Raw genomic sequence first — 13,356 nt, 5'->3', positions numbered from 1 at the left:
TCCTCAGGGTGTGGGTGCTGTCTCCAGTTCACCTAGTTTTGGAGGTGCCCAAATCTACTAGTAAAAGATTGTGTGCACTCCTTGATATCCTCTACTGATAAACTTTTGTTACTAGAAAGGAGCCACTTCAGACTTATTTACCAATCACACTTATTTTAAATAAATGGATTTTCATGTGAAATCCAGCATGTAAAATGGATACATGCAGAGTTTTTTATTTCAAGTGATGATTGTAGCCTTTTTGGTCTCTTGCGAAGCTTCTGCTTCCAAGTGAGCTCTAAAGGCGCGCTTTCATACTGAGGAATTCCCTTGAGCACAGCACTAAAATTTACCCACAAATTCACTTTTGTATGCTGGGTAGGATGATGTGGTCTTAGTTGACTTTTTTTTTTTTAATCATGCCAGACTTCTAAAATATACTTCAACAATCATGTGAAATAAGATGAGAACTCTCCCTAACATTCATGATATTTTCCATCTATTCCTATCACTTCCAGTCAAAGAAGAAGCCAAAACGCTTAACTGTACTTAATAGGACCCTTCCTTCTGGCTGTCACCAAGCATAGACTTCATCTCTTTTTCATTCAGACATTTATGCCTTAGAGACCCAGTTCCAACAATGTTTCTTCTTGTTTTCCATAGTCCTAATATAAAGTTCATACTTTTAAGTACAAGGGAGTGTGTTCCATCAGTTACAACGCTTACCAGATTTTTCCACGGGAACGGTTTTACATGACGGTTTCTTCAGTGCTGTTAGTACTCTATTTCAAAAACATTATCTGTTAGATAGCCTTTTCTAGGCTGTGGTGGAACTTATTTATAAGTATGTATATGCAGCTGACCCTTGAACAACACAGTGTGAATTGCTCGGGTCCACTTATATATGGATACTTTTCAGTAGTAAATATTACAATCCTGTGCCATCCGTGGTGGTGTGAATCTGTGGATGTGCAGGAGCCCTGTATACTGAGGGTCGCCCCTAAATTATATGCAGCTTTTTGACTGCCTGCAGGGTGGGCGCCTCTAACCCCTGTGTTGTCCAAAGGTCAGCTGTATATCTCATTACTTCTATGAGAAAATGTTCCACGTTCTTTACTTTAACAGCAGGCTGATATAAGCTGATGAGTTTCTTGGTTTTGTTTTGTTGTGTGTGTGTGTGTGTTAGTCTTAATGTAGATTTCAATTAACTTTTTATATTTGAGTGTAACTGACTATACATCTTTTATTTGACATAGCAAAGAATCTCATTTGTTTGCTTGCCAGTAAAGACGTTTAAATGCTTTGGCTCTTTTCTGTATTTGTTCTCAATCAAATAGTCTCATAATGAAAATTTAGATGACAAGTACCTAGGATTATGCGCTAAATTAAAATGTGTCTTGGGTCATTTTATTTAGATCACTGTCATGTGCTAGCAATTCACATTGAGCATAATGGTGTTGTGCTTTTAGTATCAACTTTTAGAACTATAGTCTTGATTTTTTTTTTTTTTTGCTTCTAGATAATTTGGGGAATATTTTTCATCTTAGTCGCATTGCTGTTTGTCATTTCTCTTTTCCTGTCAAAGTAAGTACAGTAGAGACACTTTCTGAAGCACTTATGCATATCCTGTAATGTCACACGTTTCCCTGCTGGATTCCATCAGTGTAGCCTGCTTCTCTAAGTAGCTATTTCACTTGACGTGTTCTACAGCATTAACTCAAAGAACGACTAAAAAGGCCCAATAATAGACAGTGTTTCTTTATTCTGTGTCAGTTGAACAATATCTGTAAGATGTTTAAAGTGCGGTTTAATTTGTTATCCTTTTTTTTTTTTTTTTGACTTAGTTGGATCTTCCTGGTTAACTTAAGATGCTATTCTTTCTAAATTAACTGCAGATGTGGTGGTATGATTTATAGGTTCACTCCGTAATTTTTGTTGTTTGTTTTAGTTTGGATAAAGCTCTTCATTCAGCTGGAATAGATTCTGGTTTCATAATTTTTGGAGCTAACCTGAGTAATCCACTGAATATGCTTTTGCCTTTGCTACAAACAGTAAGTAAAGAAAATCAGTCATTTTGTACTCTAGCGAACACTCTCACACTCTGTCCAATTATTATGTTAACAAACCTATTGATACCTGGCAATACCTTGTGCCCTCTGCTGATTTGACTTTTTATTACGTATGATTTCTACATTGATATGTGGCTTTGAAAAATCGTATTGATATATTACTGAACACTTACATTATACATAATTTGATTTGGGATACATTATCAAATTTAGGGTGAACACTTCTAAGCAATTCCTTGGAATTCCTGTTTTTATTCTTTACTTTTTTATGAAGTCTTTTATTCTATGTATAAATGTAATTTTAGTTTAATTTGTAATAGGATTTTTCTTAGGATAATGATACTAAGCAATTTGGTAATAGTTTCGTCATTGTTTTTTGGAGAAATTTTTTTTCATATTATCATAGTAGCCTGATCAGGGTTGGTATTTTAAACATTGGCAAATATGACTAATGAAGTTTCAGTTAATTTTACATAACTTCTGTTGTTTGTGTATTAAATTTAATTTTGTCTTTTTTCAGGTGTTTCCTCTTGATTATATTCTTATAACAATTATTATTATGTACTTCATTTTTACTTCAATGGCGGGGATTCGAAATATTGGCATATGGTTCTTTTGGATTAGAGTGAGTATTTGATACAAAGTTATTTGAATTTTTTTCATCATTTTGTATATACTCTCCATTAGTGGAGATAAATCTCCATTAGATTTATCATACAGAACTTGTAAATATCTTGATGCCAAAAATGGTGGAAATAGTAGCTTTTTCACTTCGTGTTGACATAAAAGTGCATTTTATGTAGAACAGTGGTTCTTAAGTAGGAGCGATTTTGCCCCCAGGATACAGTTGGCAAAGTCTGGAGATGTTTTCAGTTGTTATAACTGGGGGAGAGGGATGCTATGGTGTTTAGAGGGTAGAGGTCAGGGATTCTGCTAAACATACTGCATTGCACAGGGCAGCCTCCCACAACAAAGACTCACCCCGTGTAAGATGTTAAGAAACAGTGCCAAGGTTGGGAGACCATGCTTTAGAGGTTATATTATTTTCCTTAGTGTTTGGCTGCGTGGAAACACACTGCAGCACCAGTGGATACACGGGAGCTCAGAAGTGACCCTTACTACTAGGAGGCAAAGATTACTATATGATTGGAGAAAGGGTTATTTTCTCCTTATACTCATTTTGATGTAAATTAAGAATTTTTAAATGAGATATATCACCTTCATACTTCCAGCTGTGGGTAGGAGAAAACTCAGTTAAACGGTGGCTTGAACTAATGAAAGACTTCCTTGCTATGGAAAACTTTTTAAATCTAGCCTTCCTTTGGTAGCTCAGAAACATCAAGTCTATAGTCCTCATTGGCTTCTCCCTCATGATTATAAAAGGGCTGCTTCAGCTCTGTTTATCCTGTCCGTGTTCCATAAGGAAAAGGCAGATAGGAGGAAGGGGTGACACCTGGAACAGAAAGGAAGCAAAAATCCCCAGCAGGCTGCTTTCCTTCTGATGTTCAGTATTTTGTCACTACAGCCGCTACAGGGTGTGGGGAAGCTGGAAATACACATTTTTAGGTGCTTGTGTCCCATCTGGAAGTGGAGTTCTATTGCTCTGCATCATACTACAATGTAGTAATAAAACAAGGAGGTGACATCTTAGTTGCTAAAATAAAAGTGTGCCCTGCCTTTGAAATGAAGCAAGTCACCAGGTTCTGTGTGTTTGTTACCACACATTTTAGTTTTCCTCCTGTAGAGATGCATCTGAAAATATCTACAGTCAGAAGATCACAAACTAACATAAGCCTGCTATTACAGGAGAGTGTAATGTGAGGATATCATGAGCATTTCATAGCGATGAGTATCAAGACATGTGACATCGCTGTCCTTGTGCAGGAATTTTACGTAAAACCACAGATACATCACTAATAGTGAATTAAACTCACCCCTTCAATCCTTAGATAGAATTAGAGCTAGTTCACAATTCCTCTTAGCTCTGTGAACTTCTAACAGATGCTATTACATAAAAAGTTTAGAAGATTTATCTGAAACAGATCTTGTGAATACTAAAATATTCTCTAGGTCTTGAGTTTCTTTGGAGATTGCCATACTAAGTGAAGCCAGAAAGAGAAAAATATCATATGATAATCACTTCTAAGTAGAATCTTAAAAAAAAAAAAAAAAGACACGAACTTATTTACAAAACAGAAACAGACTCAGACATAGAAAGCAAACTTACGGTTACCAGAGGGGAAAGGGGTGGGGAGGGGATAAAGTTGGAGTTCGAGATTTACAGATACTAACTACTGTATATCAAATAGGTAAACAGCAAGGTCCTACTGTATAGCACAGGGAACTATATTCAATACCTTGAATTGGCTATAATGAAAAAGAATATGAAAGGGAATATATTATACACTATATACAGAATCACTATTCTGTTCATCAGAAATTAACACTCTGTAAACTGACTATACTTCAATTAAAAAATTAAAAATTAAAAAAGGAAAAAGTAATAAACATGAATTTAAACCTAAAAGCTTTACAGGGAAAGAACTCTCTGTCATTCTTCTACTTACCTGCAAAGATTAAGAATTCTTAGTATTTTGGAAAAAAGGATTGGTTGAACTGTGTTCATTCCGCCTAACAGATGAGTGGGCCTCAGTGCCTTCACATCAGACATACTGCTGGAATCTTATCCCTGTCTGTCTGCTTTCCAGTTATATAAAATCAGGAGAGGCAGAACCAGGCCCCAGGCACTCCTGTTTCTCTGCATGATACTTTTACTCATCGTCCTTCACACCAGCTACATGATTTACAGTCTTGCGCCCCAATATGTTATGTATGGAAGCCAAAATTACCTAATAGAGGTAAGTGCAAACTTCCGAAAACTTCATTATTTTGATGTTTTAAACATAGTGATATTTAAAACCCAATTCTGATTTGTGAAAGCTAGCATAAAATACTAGCACATCAGATTCCATTTCATGTTGCTAAAAGTAGTTTTTCCTTCCATTTGGGGGCATACTTATGTTGGTTTCATACAAATTCTTTTTAAAAATGACACTGAATTTCATTATAATAGTTCCTTCAGCAGGTCCTCGGGTGCCAAGCTACTGCGCTTCATCTCAGCACTTTGCTAAAACTCATACTGTTTACTCTAAATTAATATTTTAAGCAAGTTTATTAATATGGCTCCCCAAAAAGTTTGGTGAGCAGAGTATGCCTGCTCATTGGTGCCGTGAATCCCACAGGAGAGACTTCATAAATACTTGATTTGTAGGTAACGAGGCTTTCTTTTAACACAGTGGGCATCCTCTTACCTGTTACATTGATTTCTTGGTGTTGATCTTTCAAAAGCCTACTGTGATTCCTCCGTGTAACTGGAAAGCTAGTTGGATTTTTTTTGACAGCTTAAAATAGTTTGACCATATCTGATCCAACCTTTGTTGAGTCTTCTTTTCCCGAAACAGCTTTGCTCTCCTTCCCAGCAGCTCACATCACACCCCCGTTTCAGGGGCGAGTCCGTGCCTTGTTTTCATGGAGTCTTTATCAGCCTCGTCTGCCCACATCACTGTCTTCTCCTCCTCTACTTCCTCCATTCTTTCTTTACTTTAACATGTAATTGAAACAAGAAACAATCTAATAAGTACATCAGACCCTTAATCAATATCATCCATAATATTGTTGAGGGTTGAAAACTTCGTTCATTGAAAAATATTGTCACGAGGTAAGTGGAGCCGAGATAAGGCACACGTCCCGATGGAGGTGCACGAAGGACCCGAGTTTGGGAAACACAAGGCTAGAGGGTCCCCTTAATCATTTTCTCATCTTGTAAATCTTTTATTCTCTTCATGCCTTATCCCTTCACCTAGGCCATGCTTATAATTCTGTAAATGAATGAAATGAGACCATGCTTTTTGTGAATGAAAGCTACTCTTTCTCTTGTTCCACAGTGGGAAAATAAGTAGGCTGTTTCTCTGGGCTTTGTTCAACACAGGACCTAAAGACTGTTGCAGAAAAGCCCTAATGTTAAATTTACCATAAATCTTTTTCTTTTACTTGCAGTTTTACATAAAGTTCACCTTTTAGAATATTAGCTAGATGCAGTTTAATGGAAAACAGTCTGAAGTTCATAATGTGATGACTTCTTATCAAAATATATCTATCACTATAACATTTCCATTTTAACTGCATTTTCATCTTTCAGAGCAACATAACGTACGATGAACATAAAGGCAATTCAACCCTTTCTGTGCCAAAGAGATGTGACGCAGAGGCCCCTGAAGGTAACGCAGCCCTTGTCACCTGTCTTAGAATATATAACTCTGTATGTAACACATGATTTGCCTTGCATTTTGGTGTTATCATTTGATGCATTTGTTTTAATATGTGATGACAAAGGAGCTTTCAGCAAGAAGAAACTGGTAAGTCCCTTCAGCAGAATTTCTTGCTGACATAATGATTTCCATTGGGGAGAGGACCATTACAAATTAGTTCCTTTTGAAGAACAGAAGGTAGTTGTTACTTATCACCTTTACTAGTATAATAAGAAATCCTTCTTAGGTGACTTTTTTCTGTTGTCGTTCTTAAAAAAATTCAAGAGCATTTTGGTGGAATCTGCAATTTTCAGGACTGAGACCTGAAGTACCTGTGACCTGGAACAACTTTTAATGCATCCAAGTCTAGTTACTTCAGTCGATGCTAATAATGTTAATGACGGTATCAGTTACCTGTTAAGAACATGTAGATGTGTTGCAGGCATCATGCTAAGTAGTTCATGTGTGCTCCGACAAAGCTCTGTGATCCCGTGCTCTTAACCTCTGTGTATTTTGAGAGAATCATTTTTTTTTTCTATTTTCTGTGCACTAAGGTGATTTTTTTTTCTCTCTGAATAATACAGAATTGTGTCCCGATTAAAGATTCCAGATTGATTCATTCACAGTTTGCAGTTTTTTTTCTTCTACTTTTGCCTTCAAAATGCTTTTGTTTCAGGGTAAAATCAAATATAGTATATTGCTTGATAAGTCATTCAGGGGTACTATTATGAAAAAGATAAATTGGGAGTTTTTTAGCAGATGAACTATAGAATGTGGTAGGGTAAGAGGACTAGGTGGAGAGCACAGGGTAGCCCGGAGGAGGAAGTATGAACTCTACCTGGAGATCACTCTGGAGTGGTATCAAAAAGGCTGCATCAGAAAAGGGACAGCAGAATGCATTTCAGGGTTAAAGAAGAATTCACCTTGTCTGGGCACCCAGGGAAAGCTGTTCTAGGCAGCGGAACAAAATGCACAAATAAAATTATCTTAAACTATAAAGGTATGTGTACAAACAAACTTAGAATCGTGTTATTGTTTTGTTTATTAAATTATGGACAGAGGAAGTGAGATTACAGAGTTAGGAACAAATCACAAAAGGTCTTGGGAAGTAAGTAACTCAAGACCCACTGAAGAGTTTTTAAACATGAAACTAGAACTTGTGATCTGATTTGATTTCAGTAACTTAATCCTAATAGAGAGAGAGGGAGCATGGCATTGAGAAACTGAGACCAGAGAAGAGAAATCAGTTGGGAGCTGTTTACAGAAATCCCAGAGATGGTGAGAGCGTGAACTAAATGATAGTCTTGAGAGTGTGAGATGAAGAAAGAAATTTCGGGGACGAATTGAGAGAATTTCTGATGGCTTGGATCTGAAGCAGTGGGAAGGGAAACAGAATATTCTAGCATGGCCCTCCAGTCAGTGATTTGGTAAATTCTGGTGTCACCTTCCTGAGATTAATAGAGATAAAAGTCTCTATTAAGGTTAGAAAAAGAATGTAAGAAATGATGAGTTGACTTGAGACATCTTAGGGACACTCAGGTGGAGATGTCATAGGCAGTTGGATATCTGTTAATGAGCTCAAAGGGCGGAAGGTGAGGGGCAGGGAGCGTGGAGCTGAGAGGAAGGTTGTTATCTGTGGGCAGAGAAGGTGTGGAGAAGAGGGAGGAAAAGGGGCGAGAGATGTTAACTCAGTGATGAAGGTGAGAACTCACTACGTTGAATAAAAAGGACTACAAAGCAGTGACAGAGTTTATATTAATTAGTCTTGACAAGTTTTTCACAGAGATTGATAGCGGTTGGATGGGAACTAGAGAAGACTGCAGGGTCTTGGGATTTTTTTTTTATTATTATTAGGAGAGACTTCAAGGCTGATGGAATAGAATTCATGGAGCAGGAGAAACATAGCAGACAGGGTGAATGGTGGGCCAGTATCCCCCGTCCTGGAGGAGATGGTATTAGAACATCAGAGAATGCTGCAGGTAGAGTGGGGGATGCCTCTTTCTGTAGAGGGCAAGGAAGGAGGCAGCCATGTGGACTCACAGTAACCTTCTCTCAGTGAGGGTGGGCAGGAGGCTGCCATTTCTATATGGTCGTCTCATTTTGCTGTCAAGTCTCAGTTCAGGTCAGCTGCTGAGAATTGTGTGGGCCACTGGCACAAAACTGAAGAAAGAGGCAAAAGTTTCAGTAGGTAAATGGAAGAAGAATCTGACCGAAGATAAGTCAGTGATTGATATATATGTCAAGGGACAGAGATGAAATTATCTACCTGTATCTTTGTTGAACAAATCTGTACAACTGGTATTAATCTGCACCAGTGCCTCGGTTTGTGGGGGAAGGTGGATTGAAGGATTTAAAAAGAATTTTTAATGTTTTTTTGGGGGGAGGATAGGAGGTAAGGTTTATTTATTTATTAATTTAATGGAGGCACTGGGGATTAAACCCAGGACCTCATGCATGCTAACCATGCGCTCTGCCACTGAGCTATGCCGTCCCACCCCAGGTTGAAGGATTGAAGTGGGCTGGGAAGCAAAGGACAGGCTGAGAGTTAGGTAAAGTGACCAAGCACAGAGTCCGGGATACACAGGGAAATAAGAGACTGAAACTGGGAAAAAAGAACAAAATCAAGAAATGACATGGGAAAACAAGTATGAAGAAGACATAATAGTAAAATGTTCTTATTGTAAATAAATATGACTTGATTCTCTAGTTCTACTTTTGTAAAGACTTCAGGCCTAGATTTTTTACTTTGAAATGTACACACATCACAAATAGGGTTGACAGTTGAAATGCTTTGGGTTGTCATTTTTAGCTCAGTGAAAAACTACTGTTGAGTTGATTTGTAATTTTTTTAAAGAGGGCATTGACCCTGAAGATCAGGGTCTTCAGAACCTATTAAGGTTCTGATTCTTAAATGCTTATAGTTGCATTGAAACCTTAGCATAAAAACAAATCAAAATTTCAAAATTATGGTTCACTAGTAAAAGGGGCTTTAAAATGCCCCTGTATTGCTGAACTGAGTGAATTTGTAGATCAGTGTTATAGATCAATAAGCTTTAGTCAAATAATACTCTTGCCTATAACTTTTTTATGAGTCACATTCAGTGCTTTTCTTTTTCAGTCTGATCTAATTTACAGTGGTTAAAACGACCTCCTTTGAACGGTTGAATATTTTTCTAAAACATTTTAGTTGACTTATTCTTTGAAATGTTACTTTGCAGTACAGAAACATTCCTTTTAGGTTTACGGATTTATTTTTCCCAAAGATTTTTTGTTCTCTAGCTGATCTCTGTATGTCATATTTGCGTGTGCACACTTGGAAGAGGACGATAGAATTACAATCATTGAACTTGGGGTGGCAGAATAAGAGAATACTTTAAATAAAAATAATGGTGGGATCTGAGAGATCTCTCCGATTCAGAATTAAGATGGCTTTGGATACTGCTGCTCATAATGAAGATATTAATCCTACTAATTTCATACATAAGTAAATGAAAATTGAGTTTTATATGTTAAAATTTTTTTTAAATGATGGAGAAAGATGAAGAAGCCGATTAGAACATGAGATAAGACATACAGAGTGGGGCTGGGGTGGAGTGTGTGGTGACAGGCTGAAATGACAGTGTTGATTTCAGCGAGCACTGGGAAATCTCAGCACACAGCGAGAAAAATCAGCACTGTTATTTGTGACATTTTGGTGGGCACGTTCGACTTGAGTAGACGGCTCTGTAATACAAATACTCCATAAGACACTTGATGTCACCTTCATTATGTAGCTGTTGCAAGTAACAGGATTTTGGAAAATGACTTTTAGAGACAAAAATTATAATTTATAGTGTTATACTTAAAATTATTTCTGAGAAAAGATAATCTCCCTAGAAAGATGTTAAAGCAATGATTTCTAAAAATACGTATATTAGTCTCTTACCCATATTAAGTACATTTGAGGGACCCTTCTTTCTTAAGTAATATTTCACCCATATAATGTTTTAGAGTCAAAAGAGTTACCTAAAAATAATGTAGGTTCTTTGTGTTTAAAATAATCTCTTAAAGTATAGGATGATTTAGCAGATATATAAAGACTACCTATCATATCATGTTTATAAAGTTCCCTTAAAATAACAATATTACTAAATTTATCCTTATAGGTAATGCATTGTTTGTAAATTCAGAGTAAGTCAGCTGAGCAAATCAGAAATCAAATTTTAAATTTTGTATGCTATTAAGCAAAAGGACCTTTACATTCTTAGTTTTAGGTTCTTTAATTGCTACTTAATCTAATCATCATTAATACACAGTATATACGTTGATATGAATAAAAATAGTTAAGCATAGAATTATCAAAAGTCACATAATCATACAGAAATATTTGAGTCAAAATAGGAAGACAAATGATCATTGTCCCTCGGTGGATAAACAGAATGGAGTACCGGGACAAATTTTGGGAAAGAGAGAGTCAGTGGAAACACACGTATAGTCCCTACCTTTGATAAACAGCCTAATGGATTTGACATGAAAATAAATGATTGTAATAGAAAAGTAAATGGCAAGCTGTAATGGAATTACAGACAAACGCTATGGGGTAGCAGAAAGGGATAATGGTTTCCTCTGTAGTATAACATTTTAACTGGGCCCCAAAAGCACAACTTAAACCTAAATGAACAAACAAAAAAACTGGAAGATATTCCCAACAGAGAAGGAATCTGTGTTAACAAGGCAGAAAGATAAGTGTATTTGGCAAGTTATCGAAAAAATACATCGTGGCAGGAGCATTGAATATTTGTGGAATACAGTGAGGGGTGAAGCAAGATAATATGTTTCCAAATGATCATTTTTAAAACTCTATGAGCCCGAAGTCTTATTTCTGCTTCCTATGTGATTTTCTTTTTATCTTTTGTTGAAGTAAACCTGTGTTGTCTTATTTGGACATTAAAGTACCTATAAGTAGGATGATCCATATAAATTAAACTTGACTTTTGTGGGTTCTTCTGGTTAAGTATATTTGTTAATAACATTATATATATATATATATATATATATATATATATATATATATATATATAGGCAGCCTTAAAAAATCATTGAATGATCTATGGCTTTAGATTTCAGCATTAGGATATAATTTTACCAGGACAAATGGTTAAGATATCTCAAGTTAGCTGATGATGCTAAAATAGAAACTGATGTGTTAAACTAGACATGAATTACAAAAAACTGAACAGATTTAAATTAAAGAGCTAAAACATGGGTATGGTTATTTATGCTAAGTACAAAGGCAAAAGTGAGAATGATTTTGAATAACTAAAGATGATGTTGGAGAAAAAAATTGTAAAGTAAAATGTGCATTGATGTCTTACTTTAGAAAGTAGTTGAACACTAAGTTGTGGAGTAAACAAGCCCATTATCAAGGAGGGACTCGAAACAGCTTCTCTGTAAATAAAACCAAGCTGTTGTGCTTTTCAGTGATAAAAACAGGCTGACCTGTTTTCTCGGCACCGCAAGTACCTGTCCTTCTACAAACATGTATCTGAGATACTATGTCAGGTAGAGATGGAAAAAAATTGCCCCTCATTTTCTGCATGAGAATTATTGAAATGGAAATAAAGGCCACAAAGAGACACAAAAGTTATAAATAATTTTTAAAATATAAACTAGAATGTTAAAGCAAAAAAAAAAAAAAGAACTTTAGCAAGGCCATCTAACTAGTTTAATACTCCTTTTTTTTGCAGATACAGAATCTAAGGTCCTATGAGTTAAAAGTTGATAGTGTAAGACTTGGGACTATAATGCTGGTGTCTGGATTCCAAGGCTCTTTTTTCCTACATGTCACTGTTTTGTGTTTTGTTTGCATCGTCTATCCTTCAAATTGTAAAACAAAATGATGTTACTGCTTTTTTAATATAATAGAGGTAGGCATTTGAAGCCACTGGGGAATCAAAACACCAACAATATAAAAGAAAAATCAGAGGTCAGAGAGCTTAAACCTAGGTTATTTGAGAAGGAAACACAAGAGTCTGGACAGTGAGAGATGAACAGAAGACAGCAGCATCATAGGATCCAAGAGAGTGTTGCGTACAGAGATCATTATTGTCGATGCTTTAGAGAGAGATTTACCAACTAGCCAATCTCACACCTCTGCGAATGCAGTTGCAGTAGGGGAATTTGGGCTGAAGTATTTGAGAATTCAGTGCAGAGATTTAGCCGTGCAGAAAATTCCTTATCTGAATGTGGCTTTTGTTTGGGATTTTTACCGTGCTTTCTAAGTAGCCTAAAAACCCCACATACTGAGTGGCACGTGGACTGAGGCATGTGGGTGTTACTGAAAGTTGTACATACATCTCGTTTGTGACATGAGTTCATCCTGAATGCGCTCCAGAGCTTGTTGCTGGCTAATCCCTCTTGAGTCCTTTTGTGAGTGAACGTCTTCTTAACTCCACGGCTCTGTTTCCCTAATTAATGCCTTGAAGGAGAACATGGACTTCAGGTTTATGTGTTTTGGGTTGAGTCACTGATTGAACATCCGAGTGGAGATCTTGAGTTGGCAGTCGAGTTGGGTCTGGAGTTCTGGGGAAGTTTTTACTGGATTGGGGATGGGATAGATTCCAAGTAAACTGTGAGGTTGGATGTGGGGTTATCAAGAGAGTGAGCTCAGATGGAGCAGAGGTGCAAGGGTTGCTCTGTGGCTGCCCAGTGTTATGAGGTCAGAAGGAGGGAGAGCCCCAGCAGCAGAGATCTAAGGAGGAAAATTCAGTAATTCAGTTCCCTGCAAACCAAGGGAAGGTGGTCAGCCATTCCAAGTGCTGGCATTTGTCAAGTAAAAGAAGGAGAGACTTATGGGTTTTTTTGTTTTTAATTCTTATTTTTCATTGAAGTTAGTTGATTGACAGCACTGGTTTCAGTATAGCAAAGCTATTCAGTTATACATATCCGTGCATACATATATATTTTCAGTTTCTTTTCCATATGGCTCATTACAAGAAATTGAATATAGTTCCCTGTGCTAT

The 13,356-nt window shown here is 36.7% G+C and overlaps 1 protein-coding gene across 1 annotated transcript in view; it reads left to right on the top strand.

Annotated features, from left to right (window-relative positions):
* LMBRD1 (LMBR1 domain containing 1) overlaps nt 1–13,356 on the top strand; it is a 99,309-nt gene that overhangs the window by 68,532 nt on the left and 17,421 nt on the right. The window contains exons 10-14 of the mRNA XM_074368748.1: nt 1,499–1,563; nt 1,928–2,030; nt 2,569–2,673; nt 4,757–4,906; nt 6,247–6,325. Coding sequence (XP_074224849.1) covers nt 1,499–1,563; nt 1,928–2,030; nt 2,569–2,673; nt 4,757–4,906; nt 6,247–6,325 — 502 coding nt within the window. The remainder of the gene's footprint in view (nt 1–1,498; nt 1,564–1,927; nt 2,031–2,568; nt 2,674–4,756; nt 4,907–6,246; nt 6,326–13,356) is intronic.

The sequence above is a fragment of the Camelus bactrianus genome, chromosome 8 (assembly GCF_048773025.1).
Source record: "Camelus bactrianus isolate YW-2024 breed Bactrian camel chromosome 8, ASM4877302v1, whole genome shotgun sequence".
NCBI lineage: Eukaryota > Metazoa > Chordata > Mammalia > Artiodactyla > Camelidae > Camelus > Camelus bactrianus.
The sequence above is the reverse complement of the archived record's forward strand: the minus strand, read 5'-3'. Positions and strand labels throughout refer to the sequence as shown.